At 44.9% G+C, this 23,426-nt stretch overlaps 1 protein-coding gene and 1 pseudogene across 2 annotated transcripts; both read left to right on the top strand.

Moving 5' to 3' along the window:
• Window positions 1-1,018: 1,018 nt before the first annotated feature.
• On the top strand, window positions 1,019-23,361 carry LOC129353607 (centrosomal protein of 170 kDa protein B-like; annotated as a pseudogene).
• On the top strand, window positions 1,567-4,069 carry LOC129353626 (uncharacterized). Of its 2 annotated transcripts, XM_055022988.1 has the most exons (8): window positions 1,567-2,258; window positions 2,473-2,607; window positions 2,690-2,823; window positions 2,954-3,090; window positions 3,168-3,258; window positions 3,545-3,702; window positions 3,779-3,962; window positions 4,058-4,069. In XM_055022988.1, exons 1-6 carry the CDS (start codon window positions 2,165-2,167, stop codon window positions 3,665-3,667), a joined length of 714 nt encoding a protein of 237 aa, XP_054878963.1. In that variant the 5' UTR covers window positions 1,567-2,164; the 3' UTR covers window positions 3,668-3,702; window positions 3,779-3,962; window positions 4,058-4,069. The 2 variants fall into 2 exon arrangements, with proteins under 2 accessions (XP_054878963.1, XP_054878964.1); XM_055022989.1 differs by lacking the exons at window positions 3,545-3,702; window positions 3,779-3,962; window positions 4,058-4,069 and adding an exon at window positions 3,366-3,463 and having other exon boundaries at window positions 3,168-3,253.
• Window positions 23,362-23,426: the final 65 nt, after the last annotated feature.

Raw genomic sequence — 23,426 nt, 5'->3', positions numbered from 1 at the left:
GGATGGATGATGGATGGATGGATGATGGATGGATGATGGATGGATGGATGGATGGATGGATGATGAATAGATGGATGGATGGATGGATGGATGAATAGATGGATGGATGGATGGATGGATGATGGATGGATGAATAGATGGATGGATGGATTGATGGATGATGGATGGATGGATGGATGGATGGATGGATGGATGGATGATGAATAGATGGATGGATGGATGGATGATGGATGGATGAATAGATGGATGGATGGATTGATGGATGATGGATGGAAGGATGGATGGATGGATGGATGGATGGATGGATGGATGGATGAATAGATGGATGGATGGATGGATGATGGATGGATGAATAGATGGATGGATGGATGGATGGATGGATGGATGGATGGATGGATGATGAATAGATGGATGGATGAATAGATGGATGGATGGATGGATGGATGGATGGATGGATGGATGGATGGATGGATGATAGATGGATGGATGGATGGATGGATGGATGATGGATGGATGATGGATGGATGGGATGGATGGATGGATGGATGGATGGATGATGAATAGATGGATGGATGAATAGATGGATGGATGGATGGATGATGGATGGATGGATGATGGATGGATGAATAGATGGATGGATGGATGATGGATGATGGATGGATGGATGGATGGATGTGCATTTTACAAGTAAAATATACTATTTTAATATATATAATTAGTGATGTATTTTATCCATTGGTGATAATCAGATTTATCACTAAACCTTTATTTTTTATTAACATAAATGTCTTTAATAGTCTGGGGGTTGTTTGCCACAATTTATTTTACATTATCATTTTATTTTACCTTTAAATACATACATTAAAATATCCTAATTAATATTAGGATATTTTAATGCATATTAAAATGCATAATGGATAATTTTGGGCAGTCTTTTAATTTGAAGGCCGTGGTGGGGCTTTTCCGGTGTCGTAGGCACTAATGCGGTGCGTCTTGACGCAGCGGGCTGCCGCTGGTGCGTCAGGAGGAGACGGGCGTAGAGATGCCATAACAGCAGCAGCATCAGGACCAGAGCGCGACCCCCAGCAGAGACCCGAACCCCGTCCGAGCTCCGGCCCTGCGGGACGCCTCCCATGCTCCACCCGCCCCGCAGTGCGGCAGTGCGGGATCCGAACGCAGGACAGCGGCGGGCAGCGGCGGAGGAGCGGCGGCATCTGGAGCGGAGGTGAGAGGAGGAAGAGGAGGATGAGGGGGACAGGGCGTGGAGGAGGGGGGGCTGGGACCGGACAGTCTGGGATAACTGCAGCCGGAGGCGGCGCATCCCGGCCGGGCCGCCGCGGATCAGAGCCCGCGGCCCGCTGGGAGGAGCTGGACCAGCCGCTCGGATCCTCCGACGGCTGCGCCTGCGCGTTTGCGTGGCTCAGTTGAAATGATGAAGGTGATGATGACGATGATAACGTGACAGATATGATCAGACAGCTGCCAGGTCGCATCCAGTCAGGTTTAGGAAAGTCACGTGCACAGCAAAAACTGGAGTGTTAAAATTTCAGGGTTAAACGTGTCAGAGTTAATTTTAACTCAGTAAGTGTATTTTTAACATTTAGCGATTTAAATGATGCCCAGTGTTGGAGTTATTTCGCAGAGTTGATTGCGTTGGTGTTGAATTAACTCTGCTGGGAGATAAATAAGCTCCTCCCCTCTGCTTCAGTTTGATTTCAATCTGAACACGGCTCCATTTTCTTCATCTCCTGTTCTACACGGTAAGTGTCCAACTTACTAAATATTTTGTCCAGCACTATTACATTGACAGAGTGAGTGATTTGACTATTTCTACTAATTACCACATAATGAAAAGCAGCTGAATATGTCCATTTTGCAACAGTTTTACACAACATGTTAGCTGGTAGCTAGTAGCACTTACACCTGATATTATTATAATGGTAATTCTTACAAAACATATTTTGTCGGACCATACACTCGTAAAAAATATACTTCTACGTTTTTGCCGTTTAAAATGATAATTTTGGCCTTGTGAATGTAAGCTAACGACTATTAGCTTCAACGAGCCGAAGTCACGTGACACCAATAGCAGAGTTACAGTGAGGTGAACTCTTGACCTTTACCTTATTTTGCTTTGTCTAGGTTTATCCCATGCTTAAATAAAATGCTGATCCATGTAAAGTTTGGTGACCTGCAAAAGTATGTGAAGTTGGAGGAAGTCGAAGGGCTGTTTGACTTTAATCAGTTTCATGAGAAAGGTTTGTTATTTATTCATCATCTGTGTGGCATGGGCATTATTCTTTCCAATGTATGTCTGTTTAACACATATTTTACACATTTGTGGTAAGTAAAAATTGTATTTTTCATTAATATGTTTTATGCTAATCACATGATCAATATCAAGTAACTGTTAGTTTAAAAAAATCCAGCTAATTACAGAATTAGGCTCTAAATCTTGCCTTGTTTTTTCAGTCATTGAACAATTTTGCCTGCCACCTGATACCAAAGTTACATACAAAGATGCAACAGATACTGAAGTTGACGAAGAAATATTCAGTGACCTCCTTAGACAAGGCAATGTGGTACAGACAGTTTTCTGCTATGATGGTGAGATACCAAAGCAAATTAAATCAACAGTTTACAGATTTTACCAAAGAATGTAACTGATGTCTATTGTCTCTTTCTTCAGAGTTCTCAGAATGGTCATCTGCTTCTGACTCAAGCTTCAACTCAAATGCATCAACATCAACAATACTAATGGATGAGATGCCACGCAAGAAGCAAAAAACTGAGAATCCTGATAACTCAGTGTCTGCTAAAAATGTAACAATATTTTTTGTCTGCCTCTAAATTCTGTTTTGTATGCCCAGACATGTTTTGTCATATTTTGGTCATCTGCATATTGCATATTTCCTTTTTTTTTTTCTTTCTTTTTTTATTGTTCATTTTATAGCTTGTTGAAGGTGTCCTACAAAGCAAGTCTGGTGGTGAAGAAATTCTGCAGGAGTATGAAACTACAGAAACCCTAACTGATGCCACAAGAAGACAAATGGTGAACATACTGGTGGCTCACATGATTGATGAACAAGGGTATGTTTTTACACTATTTAATTTATGTATAATAATTGAAAAAAAGGTTTAATCACCAATTTAAAATCTGCTGTTAGGCACCTCCCCACAAAAGCAATCAGAGAGAAGTATGCCTTTGGAATAGTGACAAAGGCATCCCTCAAGGATCCATACACCAAAAAAGGCAATGTAATGTTTTTTTTTGTTTGTTTGTTTGTTTTCTACAATCAATCATGCTCTTTTATTTTGTGACTCAAAACTGTAATTTTGCATTTAATTTTTGTTCTTTTTTTTAGGAGCACTTTTATGATGCAGCAAGCAGCACTGGATACATTTCATGGCGTCTTAAAACGGTCCTAAGGAAGATTCAAAGAGGATCTCTTGTGCCATCAAGTAGCACCAATTACATTTCATCTGCCCAAATATACAGAGAACTGTGATTGTTGAAAAACAGCTTGATGGGAATGCCTGCCAGGAGGCCATATCTCTGCTTAACCACACCACAGACAGGTCCGTGATCTTTCAGAAGATGAGAGAGACTTTTGAGCACCGTCACAAGCTTATTAAAGATGCCAGTGGAAGAAATGATATATCCTGACCACATTCCCGGGGTTCCTGGACACAAAAGGATTGGTAAGTGTTCAACTGAAGTCTTTAAATGTGGATTTTTACATTGTTATAATGGTTTGATTTCTACATGCTATTAAAGATTGATCAAGACTTCCGTCTCCTATTCAGTGAAGAAACCTCATCCAGACTGCTGCAGAAGTGGGATGTGTTCTTCAAACCAAATGTCATCAAGGAGGCTAAGCGTTTCACTTCTCCACCTGAGTTGAGAAGTTTGGTGCAGTCAGCGGAAAGTCTTCAAAGCGATGACCTCACTAACACATCTAGTAAGTACCTGGATATATCTGAAGATAGTTGACTATTCAGAGTATTCATAAAGTTCTGATATTATAGCTGAAAACTTTTATAAATTTGTCCTCAGGCTATGACCAAGAATGGCCTCGCTGTTACTTCTCTTACATCTTCTTCCACCGCAACCAGGAGGACAGAAGTCTCCAAAAATCAGTGCAAGTGATGCAGATGAGAGACTTGTTGTCATTCATAAGGTAATTGAAATTTAAAATATGCAAAATTATTTGTCTATTTCCTTTTATAGACATGCATAAATACAGATGTTTGAATGACAGCTTTGAAGATGTCTGGGCATACTTAAATTTATTTTTATGTCACGTATCGTAAAGCTGTATGTTTTGTTTCTAATGTTTGGTGTATATCTTTTTAATTTTAGTCATGCTGCAGTTTAGAGGAGCATCTTCGGGGACAATGGGGTCTGCAGCCATACCTCCTTGCTGTTGGGCGTCAGAAAAGCAAGATTGACAGCTTCTACATCGTCATGGATAAGTGCCTCATCCCATGCCAGACAAACAGTTCTCTTGGAACATTTGATGAGCTATTCAAAGCACATTTTGTGTTTAATTTCTCTTATGATGCTGCATTGATGAATTTCTACACATTTCTGCAGACAACAGTGTATAACATTGACGTGGGCAAAATGAAGGAATCGCCCAGAGTTAGGGACGTGAGAGCAAGGCTGCTAAACCAGTCCGTTGAGCTCTCTTGTGAGTAAGTCAGGCTAAAAAATGTTGACCTGTTTTTATGTGTCAAAAACTGTATCCAAGCGGACACATTTGATCATCATCATGCTTTCAAAATTGTTCAAAGTGAAGAAAGGCATTTAGTAAAAATCCCTGAACTTAAATTTCTTTTGATATTCAAAACTCTTATGGCATTTCTAATGAATGTGTGATCATTGTACCACAATTTAAAATGTTGGGAACACAGCTGCAAAATAAAGTGTTCAAAATGTATGTACTTGTGTCAAGTTTTTTTTCTTAATAATTATTATAATTAATCATAATCATAAAGTAACTTTTTTGGAATGAATAACACTTGAAAGTGTTAAATCAACACTAATAAAGTGGTAAATTTTTGTTCCTGGATCAGTGTTATCCAGTATATCCCACAGTGTTGAATTAACCCTGTTTTGTGAGTTAAATAAGTAACTCTGATAAAGTGTTAAAATTTTAACTATATTGAAAGTGTTAATTTAACTCTTGATGAGAGTGGACTATATAAGCACTGAAAAAGTGTTAAAATCAACTCTGTGGGAGTTAAATTAACACTGGACTTTTTGCTGTGTGGTGTGAGTGCAGCAGGTCAGCTCACCTGGACGGTTTCATTTAAATCACCGAACAAAGAGTCAGGCCTTTATTGGGGCGTTTAATCAGGACTTTGACTAGGCCATTGTAACAGTTTGACCCTTTTTTTGTCAGATCAGCTGCTGTGTTTTGGTTGGTGGATCTGTTGATGATCCGGTCTGGTTTGGACCCAGAACCAGCTGGAGCTCATGGTCCAATCAGCAGCTCCACTCAGATCCTCAGAACCAAGAACGGATCCAGCTCAGTACCAAGGGGGCGTGGCCTAAAGCTGTAAATCAATTAATCCAGAGGTTTAAATATAAATTTGACAATCTGCAGCAGATTAAACGGGTTTCCGAAACCAGTCTGTGATCCTGGTGAGTCCACTTGAACCCGCCCGTCCGGGTTGGACGGTCAGTGGAGCGAAACGTGTTTTTATTGATGATAGCGTGGATTCGGGATCCCTGCTGCAGGATGTAGTTCAGGATGTTTGTGGCTGTGGCCTCCGTTTCCCAGGATGCACTGCGGTTTGTCGGCAGGCCTGTGAAGATGAGCGTGACGTCATGGTTCCTGGTGAGCAGCTCCGGCACGCGGCACCGCCTCCCCAAGGAGATGATCTTCGTCGGCCGCGAGGACTGCGAGCTCATGCTGCAGGTCAGGAGGCATCCAACCAGGCATCCAACCAGGCATCCAACCAGGCATCCAACCACGCATCCAACCAGGCATCCAACCACGCATCCAACCAGGCATCCAACCGGGCATACAACCACGCATCCAACCAGGCATCCAACCGGGCATCCAACCAGGCATCCAACCATGCATCCAACCATGCATCCAACCACGCATCCAACCAGGCATCCAACCAGGCATCCAACCATGCATCCAACCAGGCATCCAACCATGCATCCAACCACGCATCCAACCAGGCATCCAACTGGGCATCCAACCATGCATCCAACCACGCATCCAACCATGCATCCAACCAGGCATCCAACCAGGCATCCAACCATGCATCCAACCGGGCATCCAACCAGGCATCCAACCGGGCATCCAACCATGCATCCAACCACGCATCCAACCACGCATCCAACCGGGCATCCACCCGGGCATCCAACCGGGCTTCCAACCGGGCATCCAACCGGGCATCCAACCGGGCATACAACCACGCATCCAACCATGCATCCAACCATGCATCCAACCATGCATCCAACCAGGCATCCAACCATGCCTCCAACCATGCATCCAACCGGGCATCCAACCGGGCATCCAACCGGGCTTCCAACCATGCATCCAACCACGCATCCAACCACGCATCCAACCATGCATCCAACCACACATCCAACCATGCATCCAACCGGGCATCCAACCGGGCTTCCAACCATGCATCCAACCACGCATCCAACCACGCATCCAACCATGCATCCAACCACACATCCAACCACGCATCCAACCAGGCATCCAACCATGCATCCAACCGGGCATCCAACCATGCATCCAACCACGCATCCCACCAGGCATCCAACTGGGCATACAACCAGGCATCCAACCATGCATCCAACCACATCCAACCACGCATCCAACCATGCATCCAACCACACATCCAACCACGCATCCAACCACGCATCCAACCATGCATCCAACCACACATCCAACCACGCATCCAACCAGGCATCCAACCATGCATCCAACCAGGCATCCAACCATGCATCCAACCATGCATCCAACCGGGCATCCAACCACGCATCCAACCGGGCATCCAACCATGCATCCAACCATGCATCCAACCGGGCATCCAACCGGGCATCCAACCGGGCATACAACCACGCATCCAACCATGCATCCAACCATGCATCCAACCATGCATCCAACCAGGCATCCAACCATGCCTCCAACCATGCATCCAACCGGGCATCCAACCGGGCATCCAACCGGGCTTCCAACCATGCATCCAACCACGCATCCAACCACGCATCCAACCACGCATCCAACCACGCATCCAACCATGCATCCAACCACACATCCAACCATGCATCCAACCGGGCATCCAACCGGGCTTCCAACCATGCATCCAACCACGCATCCAACCACGCATCCAACCATGCATCCAACCACACATCCAACCACGCATCCAACCAGGCATCCAACCATGCATCCAACCAGGCATCCAACCATGCATCCAACCACGCATCCCACCAGGCATCCAACTGGGCATACAACCAGGCATCCAACCATGCATCCAACCGGGCATCCAACCGGGCATCCAACCAGGCATCCAACCATGCATCCAACCATCCATCCAACCAGGCATCCAACCGGGCATCCAACCAGGCATCCAACCAGGCATCCAACCAGGCATCCAACCATGAATCCAACCAGGCATCCAACCACGCATCCAACAACGCATCCAACCAGGCATCCAACTACACATCCAACCAGGCATCCAACCACGCATCCAACCACACATCCAACCAGGCATCCAACCACACATCCAACCAGGCATCCAACAACGCATCCAACCATCTATTTTCTCCTCTTTCTCTCTTCTCATTATTTTTCTCTTCATCATCATTTTTTTGTGAAGAAAAAATGATGTCATCGTCATCTTTTATCCCGTCTTCTTTAAACTCAATGATTCAAAGACTGGCTCTGTGTGTGTGTGTTTGTGTCTGTGCGCGTGCGTGCGTGTGTGTGTGTGTGTGTGTGTGTGTGTGTGTGTGTGTGTGTGTGTGTGTGTGTGTGTGTGTGTGAACAGTCGCGCAGCGTGGACAAGCAGCACGCCGTCATTAACTACAACCCAACAACCGACGAACACCTGGTGAAAGACCTGGGCAGCCTGAACGGGGTGAGACACACACACACACACACACACACACACACACACACACACACACACACACACACACACACACACACACACACATGTTTCTGTCTGCATGCCCAGCCATCCCATTACATCACAGGTCTCCACCAATCAGCTGCAAGAACACATTGGAGAATCGATTAACATCAAATCCAATGAATTTCCAAAGTTTTTGGTGATTTTTATTGAATATTTTGTAGTTCATTAATAAACTGGATGAGAGATAAAATCTGATTTCTTGTTTTTCCTGCAGACGTTTGTGAACGACCTGCGGATCCCTGATCAGACCTACATCACTCTCAAACTGTCTGACATCATCCGCTTCGGATACGATATCCTTCCCTGTGTGTGTGTGTGTGTGTGTGTCTTTCTGTCTGTCTGTGTGTGTTTGTTTCTGTGTGTGTGTGTTTGTGTGTGTATTTACGGTGTTCAGTGAACCTATTCATGCAGATTTAGATTTTTCTGAACCGCCTCTTCACATTCTCATGTCTACGTTCTGGAGAAAAGTCAACACAAAGTCCCAGAGGAGGCGCTGAAGGTCAGTCACATTTTAATCTGCTGGCTGAGCGTCACGCCAGCATCTAGTTTATTATTTCATCAACTTTCATGAGGATTTATGTCAATTTTATCCAGAACACAAAAAGCATCAGAGCATCATTTGTGACTTGAAATGATCTCAGGAAGAAAAAGAAAAAGAGGAAAAAATGTCTTCATGTCCTGCTTTTGCAGATTCCTTCTGTTTTATCCTGTTTAGTGAATTGTTACAGATTCTTTTAATGTATAAAACATGTATACAAGATTAAAAGCCTGTTTTTATTCAAAATACCAACAATAAGAAACTAAAACATGCAAACAGAAGCTGGTTCTTGTTGGCTGATGTAGTTTTATTCAATAAGTGGGAAAAACAGGAAGTAAAAATGATCAAAGTTTGAACTTATTAACACACAGAGCAGGAAAAACGTGAACAGCTGAAGCTGTCAGAGTTTATAGCGTTCCTCCTCCTAACCCTTTTCCTGACTTATGGGTCGCTGTGAGAACTTTGAGCTCAAACAAACGTTTTTGTTTTGGCAGCATGAGAAATACAGCAGTCAGCTGCAGATGAGCCTGAAGGCTGCAGAGGGGAAGAAGAGCGATGAAGAGGAGGGACAGCGAGGCGACAAGACAACCAGCACAAAGAGCATCACACAAGGTACGAACCCGGAAACCAAGAGTCCGACACCAGGAGGAGCCCGGCTGGTGTTGTTTCTTGTTCTGTTTCTGGGACTCTGGGCTCGGTCCGTAGAACCCGACCCGCTTTGAACCACAACGTCATGGACTGTGATGTGTGTGTTCTCCTCATGGACTGGTTCCCTGCAACACACCAGTCCAATAGACCAACACACACTCACTCTCTGGCTGAAGCTAATCCGCTAGCAGCAGAGTTAATAATTCACTACATGCTTTTGCTAACTTTTAGCACAATTAGCTTCCTGTAAAGATTTGTTGTGGATAAAATGTAAAGCTCTCATTTATTTGGCTGTTTGGTAAACTTTATTCTGAATAAGTTCATCATCTGTGTTGAAGTTTTGCTTATCACCTGTTTAGGATTTTTTAATTTTATATTCATGCTCTTATTTTGAAATGGGTGAAGTGCAGTTCTGTTTCCTCTCTTCATTCTCTTTTTATTATAAACTATCGAGCAAATGGTAAATATACACCAAAAGAACAAATGATATAGATAAATAGGAGGGATGATAAAACAAATACTTGGTCATTTTCACATATGAATCATTCTGAGACTCACATCACCAGAGTTGAATTTGCCCCAAACAGACTGTTTGTGTAGCAGGTTAGCATTATTGAGCTAATCCTTATGATTCATGCTGTAGATCTACACAGGAATGTGTTTCCAGAACCATCTTTTGGTAAATGTGTGTTTGTGGCAGAAACCCCTGTGAGTCGGCCCACGCCTCTGTACGGCCAGCCGTCCTGGTGGGGAGAGGAGGATTATGGGAGTAAAGTCCAAAGCAGCAACGAGCCTCATGCAGGTAGACGGTTGTTCATCAAACATCTGGAGGATTCGTACTTGTGACTCATCAGCTGTTCTGTTTATGAACCAGATTTTCCTGGAGCTCTCTCCGACTCCCAACCAAAGACCGTCTTCTCTTCCTACCACCGCGAGCCCAGCTACTTCGAGATTCCCACCAAGGACTTCCAGCACCACAAAACCTCCGAGGCGGAGCTCCATGAGATCCCCACCAAGGACACGGACGCCCCCAACGCCCGCCCTCCCCGCGGACCCCGACCCCGCCCGTCGTCCAGAGCCACGCCTCTTTCACCATCGAATTTGACGACTGCATGCCCGGCAAGATCAAGATCAAAGACCACGTCACCAAGTTCTCGACTCGCCAAAGGAAGGGTCAGGCGCCCCCCACCAAGACCGCCGCCACTGCCGCACCCGCAGAGATGATGTCAGCGCAGAGCAAGGTGGCTGATTGGCTGGTCCACAGTGATGTCAGCATGATGAGGAGGCATCCGCCATGCGAGGACGTCTACAGTACCAAGAGTGACCTCGCCATGAACATCAAGACCCTGAAAGGTCAGAGGGGTTGCTATGATGCTGCAAAACATTATGACCACCTTTCCAAAGTTGAACAGATTGCACTAAGTTGCTGCTCTGTTATTGAATGATTTGTTGTTTGAACAGGTTCACCTGTGTGTGAACGGTGCCATCGGTGCAGTAAATAATCTGGTTATTTAGCTGCTTATAAAAGAAAAAAATGGGGATTATTTTTTTCAACAAATTTATAAATGTCAGTTTCAAATTAAATTTTTAACTTGCAAGATAAACATTTTATCAGGATAACTAAGTGTTTAGATCCAATATAAATATTTGTTTAGCAACATAAATAATGAATTTCTGACATGATAGTCCAGTAGACTCGGTTTGATTTGGGACCAAACCTTCACCACCAGACCGAGGTTTGTAGACTGGAGTTCGGTTTTTGGTCAATTGCGCATTCGGACCTCCGCAGATGAACTGGACTTTCTAGACAAACACACTAGAGTTCAATTAAAGAGGAATAAACAGGACTGGTGCCAATGCACCCTTAAACATAAAAGTCTGTTGATCAGTTTATTCTTTTACCAGGTCATCATCATGAGGATGGAACCCAGAGTGACTCTGAAGACCCGGTTCTTAAAGTCAAAGTGAATCCCAGCACTCTGTCCAGTCAGAGCAACCCGAGACACCTCAGCAGCCGGTTCAGTCCAGTCAGCAGCCGGTTCAGTCCAGTCAGCAGCCGGTTCAGTCCAGTCAGCAGCCGGTTCAGTCCAGTCAGCAGCCGGTTCAGTCCAGTCAGCAGCCGGTTCCAGCACAGAAGCTCCACCATGTCCTGCAGTACTCTCCGCCCAGACAGACTCCTGCCTCAACTGTGGCCCCTGATCGGCCCCTGTCTCAGAGCCCTCCCCAACCTCCATCGCCCACTGAAATGTCCAAACAGGGACTGTCTGAGCACCTCACCCAGCAGGCCTTCATCATCGAGTTCTTTGACGACAACCCGCGCAAGAAGCGTTCACAGTCCTTCACCCACAACCCCGCTCATGGTGACTCTTACTCCACCCTCAAAGCCAAGATGGAGCGACGGAAAGGCGGCGAGAGGCCGGCATCTATGCAGGACACATCCCTCCCACCCAGCAGGTGACGGTTTCCCTGAAGAGTCAGGGCCACAGTGGCCCTCAGAGGTCAAGCTCTCTAAAGCGGGAGAAGACAGAAGGGGAGGCAGGTTCATCAAGCTCCTCCTCTCGCTCTTCATCAGGCATCATCATCAGACCTTTTGGAAGTGTTGGGAAGAAGTCAAAACTTGCCCAGGAGTTTGCTGCAGAGTTCCTGAAGGACTCTGGTCAGAAGGATTCCTCCCCAACCAGAGACAAAGTCTCACCTCCACCGATGTCTGCCCCGCCAGTGATGGTTTCGCCCCCTCATGCCCAGATCCCTTCCCCACAGGAACCTCCAGCACTTTCTTCAGTTTCCTACCCCTCATCCCCGTTGCAACCTCCAGTAGCCTCAAAATCCTTCAAACCGGCCATTGGTCCAGCCCAGGTGGCTCCTCTGGGCCATACATCTGGACCACACATGTCCCCCATGTTGTCTTTGGGAGTTCATGGGGGAGACCCCAAAATTTCCCAGAGGATTGTGAAGAATGAGGAAGACGACAGCCTGAGTGATGCCGGGACTTATACCATAGAGACTGAGTCACAAGATAAGGAGGTGGAGGAGGCCCGCAACATGATTGATCAGGTGAGGTCACACTGACCATCAATATGAACAGTATCTTTCTTACCTTTATGAAAATAGGTTTAATAGTAACGACTGATGCATGAAACGTCTTGTCCTTCTTGCTTTTTCCTCCCTGTGTGGTCACACCACCTTCTCATGCATGCCCTGTGCCAAACAGGTGTTTGGCGTCCTTGATTCTCCAGAGTACAGTGGCGCGACCACAGGAGTCTATAGACCTGTCATACATGAAGGCAAAGATGAGCACCGTACCCTGCCTGGTGATGGTACCAGTGTGGACCTTTTGCATGGCTTTATCCCAGCAGCTGTCAGTGCCCCCCCAACAGGTCCCATGCAGGTAACACTGGAAAAGACCCAGGAAACGTCGGAGCATGTTGTTGTCCAAGTGCATGCCCTCTGATGTTTGTGCTCCATTCCTCATGTTACCACTTTCTTTCTGCCCGGTTTTGGTTGGTTCTTTGTTATCCTGGGGTTTGGCTGTGTTGTTCATCACTGTTTGTGTTCTAGGTTCAGATTCACGCAGCCGATCTGGAAGGACCTAAATGGGTTTCTCGGTGGGCCAGTCTGGCAGACAGCTATGCCGAACCTGGTTCTACTCCTCCTCAGGGGGAATGTCTCGAAGGTACTCAACATTTTATCTCGTTAATTAAACAAAAACTAGTATATAATGTAAAGGGCCGTGGATTAAAATACACAAATCTATTCAAAATGATAGTATAAAAATTGAAGGATAATAGTGACCCAAGTTGAGCTAAACACAATGTTATTTTGCAGATTTGCGCTACATGAGCCAGTCAGTGGGAAGCTACAGCTATGACACCTCAGAGTCAGAGACAAGCCACAGCTCCAGGACCAGAAGGCTGCTGCCTCAGGTTCCTCCAGACAAGGCGGAAAGTGTCACTCCAAGCATCTTAATACGGCATGAATCCTACCCAGGTCATAAATCTGTGGATAGAGTTTACGTTCCTCCCTGCTCCCAAGACTCCACCCAGCTCCTAGCCGTTCAGGATGATGTGGACCCAGACAGTCTCAGCGACGCCAGTCGCTCTGAGGGATGGACCGCTCTGGTTGCAAAGAAAATTGATGTAATTATTGGAAATGTCTCCCCAGTTGCTCCTGGCTATCAGTTTAAAGTTCAGGAGAAAGTTTCTCCAACCAACAATCCACCTTCTTCTACATTGGTGCCGAGGATCAACCAGGCAAGCCTGAACAGGTCCGAAACCCAGTACAGGGTGAGAGGACTCGAGACCCTCCGGCTAAAACTCCTCCAACAACAGTTTTGATCCGTCACTTGAGTGGACATGAACCCAGAAGGACAGGCGTCAAACCCAACAACTCCGCTCCAAACCTCCAAACTCAAGACAAAGACTCTGTTCCTACAAAAGACATATATTGTCCGTCAAGAAAGTTTCACCAAAGACCGACCCAGTGACACCGTCCAGATGAAGAAGCTTCCCCACATCTCCAGCCACCCTTCCATTAGAGATATGGAACAGAGCATCCAAAACACAACCCTTCCTTCAGGAGACAGAGAGTGCGCTGTCCTCTCTGGATGCCAAGGTTCCTTCTTCTGGTTCTGGTCGTAGCTCAAAGAAAGGGCTCCTCCACCCACATGGATGATTCTCTCTCTGGTGAGTCAGATGTGGATACAGCTAGCACCGTGAGTCAGGTGAGTAGCAAAAATGCTCCAATTAGCTCCACATCCAAAAAGCGACCTGCCATAAGCAGTCTTCAAAAGGAGAAGTCCTCTTCTAGTCCATCTATCCAAGAAAAGGGTCGACACAGCTAAGTGCTCGAGAGCGGCTTTCTGAGAAACGACGCACACAGACAACAACTGATGCGCCAAGCAAGGCAGAGGCAACGAAGCGTTTCCAGATGCGCCGCAGTACAGGAAACCGTGGTTCTCTGGATTTATCTGAAGGTCAACAAGGTACTGCACCTAACTGGACTGAAGCTACTTCATCTGATCACGAAATTTCACATACATCCAGCCGTACCAAGAAAGTTATTGCCCCTCTACAGAAAGGACAATGGAAAGACACCTAAGTCAGCTGCTCAACAGGTTTTAACTCGTTCCAACAGCCTGTCAGCACCAAGGCCAACTCGAGCGTCCATGCTGCGACGCGCTCGCCTCGGAGACGCCTCAGACAACGAGGGCACAGAGACTGATCGGACCTCCCAGAACTCTGATCACATTTCCGCACCCCCTAAAGTTTCCGCTGAAGGTAAGAAGCTGTCCAGACTGGACATCTTGGCGATGCCTAGGAAGAGAACCGGCTCATTTACGACTCCAAGTGACAACGAGTCCTCGACAAGTCGGTCTGGCTTCTCTGGTCGCAGCAGTGAGCCAGCTGTCACTGCAAGGAAGACGTCTGTTGGTGATGCTCGCCAGGCATCCGGTAAAGGGGGCGCAGCTCCGGTGAAGCAAACACTGTCACGTACCCGATCAAGCGGAGTTAAGCACTCCAGTGGTGGTGAGTCTGTCAGGGATCCTGTGCCGGTATCCTGGATCATTTAGATGTGTCTCTGGTTCAACAGACCTGAGTCACTAAAGAATTCGTCAGCAGGACACTGGAGAACTGGACTGCAAGCTGAGGCAGTGACTCAGCAATTTGATTCAGATCTAATGGACCAGGGACACATCTAAACGTTTCAGGACACCAGCCCCCAAGGACACGAGTTGGTCCTCAACTTTTCTGACATGTACTTGCTAGTTTGTGTTGTTGTTTTGCTGAATATGGTGAAAATTTGATTTTGCGATTCTTTTGGATTTGGAGGTTCAGTGTGTGTCCCTTTGTGTCTGTGGCTCAAACCTCATTATTTATGGCACAGACTTTAACTATCCAAGCAGAAAAACAATTTGCTGACTATTTTTCAGGGTTGCGTCGCAAACAGAAGGGCTCAGACTTCTCATCTTCCTCTGAGGAAGAATACGACACAAACACTGGCTTCTCCCAAGCGAAGCGATCCTCCCATTCAACAACCGCTGGCCAATCACAGCGCGGCCAGAGGACAGCCACCAGCAGACCCAAGTCTGTCTCCCTGGAAACCGAGGAGGATGAGGACCAGAACGACATCGACCCGTACCAGAACTGGTCCACTCACAGTGCTGAGATCGCCAAGTAAGAGCTCTGCTGCCATCGGCTGCTGTCCTTCATCTCTCAGGCGTCCACAGATCATTTGCTTTACGTTTCGTCTGCAGGCTCAGTCAGGACCTGGCCAAAGATCTGGCCATCTTGGCAAAGGAGATCCATGACGTCGCTGGGGACGGGGATCCTCCACCCACCGCCACCTCCCCTAGCTCACTCCCCAACACACCAGGCTCCACCATCTCTGCCCGGGAGGAGGTAGGAATCAAACTCCCCTCCCCACATGGCCACTACCACCATACCACCAAGGCCTCCAAAACTGGGAACACGTACACCTATCTATGACCTTCAGGGGGCAGCAGCAATAAACAGAAGTTGTCTTCTTTCACATTTCTATACATTTTCAAGTCTGGATAAACATGTCTGATTTTCCAGACACTCCTGCAGCCAGTAAAACGACCTCATCTCATCCCAGTGTTCCCAGTTTAGACTCCCAGTTCCGATGTTCCACTGTGGCGCTGGTCCGGTCATGCAAGAAGCTGTTTGTTTGTTTGCAGGTTATCTGCAGGAGCTTCATTCTGCTTCAGACTCTTGCAACCTTTCATATGTTTGTTCTTCTGCAAAGACGCCATGTGTTGCATATCTCCACGGGGTTCGACCGGCTCAGGTGTCCAACTCTGACTCATCACCCCACCCAGTGGTTCCACCACCCAGTGGTTCCCCCACCCAGTGGTTCCCCCACCACCGATCCTAACACGCCCCTCTCACTGTGTTGGATTGTTCTGCACTTTTGAGTCATCATCTCATCTTGTCTTGTGTGTCCAGAGCACCAAGCTGGAGTCAGTCGGTTGGATGAATATTCAGTTCAGCCAAAGACTAAATACATCCAACCAAGGTTGTTTGTGTCAAATTTACTAATTAAATTTTTTCCATCTGAACTGATTCCAGCTTAATAAATTTGCTTTCATTAAACCTCACCGTGACTAACTATTGATCCTTGCACTGCATTGCTGCACCACCACATAAATCAGTGCATCATCGGCGTAGAGTGAAAGACACGATCACTGTATTTTACACAGTAGCTTTTCTTCCACGTTCCTCTGGATGGACTTTATTTAAGGAGGCAAAAATGACCATTATTTAATCTGTAAATGAAACTTTAACAAATATTTTGCAATACAGAACAAAATAAAGTGAATAGATAAAAAAATTACATAATTTAGTATTCAACGAATTAAAGTCACATTCTTATTAAACTTGTATATTATATTATTAAAACATGTAAATAATTATTAAAAAATTTGTTGATTTAATTTGTTTTAAATTTATTTTATTTATTAAAGCTAACTTTAAGCTGATTATTTATTGAATTGTTTTCTGATATTCACCAAAGCTGCAATAAATTATGGAAAAATATAAAAATTAGTTATAAAGTGCATTCAACTTTTAAATTATTTCTACAACATATAAAGAATGTAATTAACCAGCATCAGTCAGTGGGCGGGGCTAGCACTGAGCTAATTAACCAATCAGCTGTCAGAGTTTAAACCAGTGATTTTATGATTTACTGCTCTGCAGGTAAACCATATTTATTTAATTATGGAGTTTTTGACAAATATTCCTAAAAAACAAAATAAATAAATATTTGTTTAAGATCTTATTTAAAAAGGTGTTTTTTTTGTTTTTTGGAGATGAGTTTGTGGAGGTCAGAGCCTCCAGTGTTTCCAGTGTTTTCCTCATGTCCCTCCAGCTCCACCCTGTAGTTCTGTTGAGTCTCCATCAGCCTGTGCTGGTAATGAACTGGTTTTACTGGTTCATGGAGCTGTGGCTGGGTTCTCTTGCACTCCCTGGTCCGACTTGGCGCTGTATCCCAGCAGAACCCGGACCTCCCTGTCGCTCGCCACCATTGCAGCTGCATGTTGACTCGGTGCATGCGTTGATCTCCAGCCTTTGCTGAACCAGAGACGTTTTGGATCATTTGGGTGTACTCTCTTTCCAGCTGGTCCATCGTATTCCTGAGGCCAGCTTAAACTTCCAGAAGGTTCCTCCAGGTTGTGCGGCCATCTTGGACCTGGACGCTAATATGAATGAGGCAGAGCCCACTTCTTTGCAACGGCGTCCGTGGAACCGTGAAGAGGTCACTGTCCGATCCCACCGAGGCCGCGTTCACACTGCAGCTCAGCTCAACACTAAGCTTAGTTCACACTGAACTCAACGTACCTGGTTTTAGTTTCCATTTCTCCAGCTTCGTCATTGTTACGGCAGTTGGTTGTTTTCAGATCAGTCATGACGACGCAGCAGCTGATTTGATTTATGGTCCATCTATGATCTCTGAGCTGTTAGGAAGATTCCAGCCTCAGCTGATCCTGGATGGTTTAGACGTCAAAATGACAAATTTTAATTCCTGGATTTATTCCTCTCTGTTCAGAAAAGTCTAGATTCAAAACTTCACTTAGAAATTATGGGAGATTCTAATTTCAAATTGGAATCAAACAAGATTAGGAACAATGGATGGTGTGCCCATCTCCACCACTTCCTGTCTGTTAGCCCCGCCCCCTGATGTTCTGGGCTTTTATTGGTCCACTCTGAAACATGAACTCTTTCCATTTCCTGTTTCGTGTCATGAAATGTTGTGAAATATCTGAACATGATGCCGCCGCCACCGAGCTTCACCCATGTGTTCATCGAGTCCAAACATCTCCGCTGTCGATCCGCCAGACGACATGACCCAAAACCGAACACGTCGTCTGAAACGCTCCAGGCTGCCGGGGAGCGACGGCCATCAGGCTGACGCTGATTCATGTTTCACACCAGAACCACCTGGAAACCGGGCCCAGAGCTGATCCGTTTCCCATGAGTTGCATTAAGCAGGTTTCCCTCCAGTTAATCCACGACATCATCATCATCAGGGATTTTCAAATCAAAAGCCTGGATTAAAGGCATTTCAGTGTTTTATTGCTTTGGCATTTAGCCATCATAAATCATTTATTTATTCTCATGGAGAAAAGCAGAAGTTTGGTCTCATTTATTTGTCAGAATCATAATTATGCAAATTTTCTGTAGCATCAACACATGGTTGTGGTTTATGTGTGAAAGCAGCTGAAACGTTTACCGTCTGCAGCTGCACCAGGAGCTTGAAACCTCACGATTCAGTCTGTCTCCTGATGGTGGCGCTGCAGGGAGTCTGATCCGCAGTGTGAACTCAGCCACGACTCCTCATGTTTTCACTGAACGTTTGTCCATCTGCTGCAGTCAGTTTTGGGGTTTCTGGGAAATCGGTGCTGATGATGAAGACGCTGGGCGCTCATCTTCATCTCTCTGTCTTCCAGGTGATCCTGGACAACCTGATGCTGAACCCGGTTTCCCAGCTGTCCCAGGCCATCCGGGAAAACACGGAGCAGCTGGCCGAGAAGATGAAGTAGGCAGCGGTTTGAAGACTTCCTGCCTGCTCGGCTCCAGCTCAACTAACCGGATGGTTTCTGGTTTCAGGGTTTTGTTCCAGAACAAAGCAGATGTATGGGAGGAGATCGAGGCCAAGATCAACACCGAGAATGAAGTTCCCATTTTAAAAACCTCCAACAAGGTAACCGAGCCGCCATTTTTAAAGCAGCATTCAGAGTTCAGCGCCTCCTCTTCTAAGTATTGACTTTGCTTGCAGGAAATTACTTCCATTTTGAAGGAACTGAGACGAGTCCAAAGGCAGCTGGAAGGTATTTGGGTTCAATAACTTTTGGTTTTAGTTGTTTCCCAGAAAATATGAAAAGAAAAAACAAAATGCTAATTAAGAATGTTTCCATCTACAGGTTTGGAGCGAATCAACCAGCATAATTTCATCAGTTGTTGACGTTATTCTTCTTTAGTTATCAGGAAGTTGAGGTTGATAATGGAAACAAACTTTAGACGATCAGGGGAGTCCTCCCGTCTGCTGAACGTTCACACATTGACGTTCATCGAGTCCAGATTTGTTCCTGTGAATCGACTCAGACCCACCAACACCGACTTCAGCTTTAATTAACCGAACAAATTAAAATTCAAGGATTTGGTTTGCTTAAGGAGTGAAGCAACTAATGATTGCGTCATCTGCATAAAAGTTGAATTTTCATTTTAAAACTTGCTGTGAAGATCATTTTATTAAAAGTGAAAAGCAGGAGTGCTAACATGCTGCCCTGAGGAACACCTATGTCTCAGCTTGGTGGCCATGTTGTTTTCTTCGCCATCTTTCAGGGCGATTGCTGATGTCTTTTCTTCTCTGTATTTATATAATTATTGATCATAACATCATACAGGCCGACAGATTAAACAGATTTTTTCTGCTCTGGTTTTTCTAAGTGCTGTGTTTTGTGTTTTCTGCTGTAGTCATAAACACCATCGTGGAGCCCGGCGGGAGTCTGCAGGCGGCCGCCATCACAACGCCGTCTCTGACTCAAACTCGCCAAACCACCAAGGAGAAGAAACCCGCCACCAGAACCCGAACCTCCAACGCCAACGAAAGCACCAAGCGACCGCCTCGTGGGCCTGATGGGTCCCACCACGCGCCCTGAGGGCAGCCGTAGCACATCGGGGCAGACGTCGTGCCTCCACGCCGCTGTGGGGCGAGCCGGAGCCGGAGGCCCTCCTGGCGCTGTGTTTGGACCGGCGGTGGTGTGGATGCACTGGACCTGTCCAGAACAAACCGCCCATCTGTGCCCAGTGATTTCATCAGAACATCGTGATTGGCCACAGTGTATCTTCGTAGAGCTGCTTTCTTGTCTCTTAAGCTCAACCAAAATTAATCACGCTACAAAATCAAGCCGCTGCTCTCACCGGCGTTCTGTACAGACATGTATTAATAACTTGTGCTTTAATGATCCGTTGTGTTGCATTGAACAGAGGATAGAAATGTCCTTATAGCATTCTGTGTATCTTTATAAGGCAAAAGTTTCAGCTTTCTGCCCATCAGATGGGTCCCACCTGCTTCCACGCTTCATGGTCCGGGTCCAGTAGAACACCTGCTGAATGTTCCTAAGTTCTGCTGCCTGACCGACGACAGCCAGGGGTTAGGGTTTGTGCTGCTTCTGCTGAATGTTGCGAGTGCTGAATGTGGGAGAAACTCTGTGAAATAACTGGAATGTCTTCATGAGAGAAAGCTTAACGATTCCGACTGGTCCTCGAACGCATCGCCTCTCTACAGGCATGAATCAGTTGACAGATGAAGAGTAAAGTTTAGTTTAAAAAGCTGAGAATAGACAAGATTTCTTAAAGTGTAACTGACCCCCTATGGAAGCAAAGCCCGCCCCCAAAAATCTCAAAATTCTAAAGTGGGCGGAGCCAGTTGGGGCGTGGCTAAGCGTGTGAATCAGCAGAGAGGCTGCAGCGGGGCTGCGGCCTTGTTGTCGGCTGAGTAACAGTTGTTGTATTTAGTCACTTAAAAAAAATTAAAAAAACAGGGACTAGCCACAAAATTTAACGCTTTTTCTCCAAAAAATTAACGGACAAATCTAGCAACTTTTTTCAAAAACGCTACTAATTTCAAATTGAGCAACTTTTTTTTTTGTTTTTAGAGCAACTTTTTCTTCTTTATTGGAGACTTTCATCGCGACATGTGAAAACACCTGCAGCTGTCAAAGACAGATGGTTTGGGGTTTGATTCCTGTGTGACAGGCATGAACCAAGCTGGAAACAAAAGGAAAATTCATCTGCAGTTCAGCCATAAGGGGGCAGCACTGAAACGGCTCCAGGCTAAATATTGAAGAATTAAACAAATTTACACTAAAATGTCCCATTGAAACACAAAGTTATCAACATTAAGGACAAAATTAGACAAATGAAACAGTTGATTTTTGGTTGTAGATGAATTGGCCTGATTCAGAGAGAATCGTCTGTCACCAGGTTCTTTCCAACTCGCAGTCTGTGTAGAAACATAAAGTCCAGTTTCAGGGAACTGCTCTCTGTCAGAATATTTTGCGGTCGGAGGGCCAAGGTCACGTGTGAGTGGGTTTCTGCGTGTCCGTTAGCTGCTAGCTGTACATTGTCGCTGTGTGCTGGGATAATGTTTGTGTTTTTTCTCCGTCTTTGTGTTAAAGCAGCTGAAACCTTCGTATTTAGAAGGCTGAACAGGCAGTGAAATGATCCGGATCATTTCCAGGTAAATGAACGAAACTGCTCGGCTTAATTAGCCTAGCTTAGCATAACGACCAGAAACGGTGGGAATGCAAATTGACACTGTGCTTGGCTTTCATTCACTTCCAAACAAACTTTCACTTTCCCATCCAACTTGCTTCATCGTGTAACCAGAAATTATTGTTTTACCTGGTAAAACAATAATGCAGTAGAAACTCATGTTTACTGATTTATTTTAATCTGCAGTTTCTGAGACAAACAGAGACCCAATGATTGAGCCCTGGAGAACTCCAGCATTGATTTGTGTTTATTATTGATGTTTATTGCTGCTGCATTTTTTTTTCTTGCCAAAAACTAACAGAAATAATCTGGGTTGTTTATCCTGTCATAAGAGTAAAAAATTGAGGTTAATTATCAAAAATAATATGATGTTGATTCAATTATATTATGTCATAGTTTAAAAACAAATCTTTACTTAGCAAGCTAAATAATAATAATTTTAAAGTAAATATTGAGTTTGGAACTAAATATTATCAAATTAAATATTTAGTTAGCAGGATAAATATTTCGCTCTCAAACTAAATAGTTTGAAACTGACATTTAAACATTTATGAATAAAATGGTGAAAATATGACTTTGAGCATTTGACCTTGACTTCTTTTCTTATGACATGATAAATAATTAAAATTATTTCTAGCTTTTTGGTTTCTCATAGTTGTAATTTGTTTCCACCTTTAGCGCTAAGCTAGGCTAACTCCACTATGGTGATTGTTCTGGACCAAAACACGATTCGTTCTCTCTATGGAAGCCAATAAAAAACACTTTAGAGAAATAAAGTGCCATGTGGCTTGCCATAGATATGACTTTGAAAGTTTTGATTTTTACTTTGAAGTTTCAGTATTTGATGTAAAGTTTCAGAATTTGGACTTTTAATGTTATAATTAAAGTCTAAATTAGGACTTTGAATCTCACAACAACTTTAAAAGTAACAGCCTTTACTGTTTTCATATTATGACTAAAAGACTAAATTATTACACTAGTGCTCATATTTCTAACTTTGTATATCATATTTATGTCCAATTATTATAATTTAGTTGGGTTTTTTTTTACTTTCTATCACAGTTATGGCTTTAAAGTCATATTTCTGATTTTGCATTCTATAAAAAGCCTAAATTAATTGCAACTTCCAAAGTCATATTTATAAGTTATGATCCACCCTGCGATTATTCCTTCCTCTGTCGTGGCACCAACGGGCCTCCATAGTTTCACTGACCTGTGGACTTGAAGTTTTGGGCTGGACAAACCTTTATCATAAAGTGCATGTTTCCTGTAGCTTGAGGCAGGTGAGGTTTTGATGCTAAATCACCAAATGTGCACTTTTTCCATCGGATGAACAAACACCTGGAGAAAACAGGTGGAGCTTTTATTTATCCTTCTTGCTGCTTGATTGGAGAATGTTTTATTTTACGCAATCCTGACTGGACGGTGCTGCGGTGATGTAACAGCTGCTGCTGCAGCTGATTGGTGGTCTGGACTCCATGCGCTCTGTGTTTTGTTGCAGTCCATGCAGCTGAGTAGGAACAGCAAACATCTGCTCTGTTTCTCATTTTTATGCATCGATCAGATTATGGTGCTGCAGACGGATATGCGTGACTAACAAATGTTTCTTATTTCCAAGGATTTCCACACATCTGAACTCTTTTGTTTATCATCATTTCTTTGTATCATTCAGTCATTTGTAATAAACTGACTCCATGCACTCTGTTGGTGAACTGCAGGGAAACGTTTTTTACTCCAGAACGCCAACGGCGTCGAAACAGAAGGAAAAC

The sequence above is a fragment of the Poeciliopsis prolifica genome, unplaced genomic scaffold, assembly GCF_027474105.1.
Source record: "Poeciliopsis prolifica strain line A6 unplaced genomic scaffold, Auburn_PproV2 SCAFFOLD094, whole genome shotgun sequence".
NCBI classification, from domain to species: Eukaryota; Metazoa; Chordata; class Actinopteri; order Cyprinodontiformes; family Poeciliidae; genus Poeciliopsis; species Poeciliopsis prolifica.
Note: the sequence above shows the minus strand (reverse complement) of the source record. Positions and strands in the feature narration are given on the sequence as shown.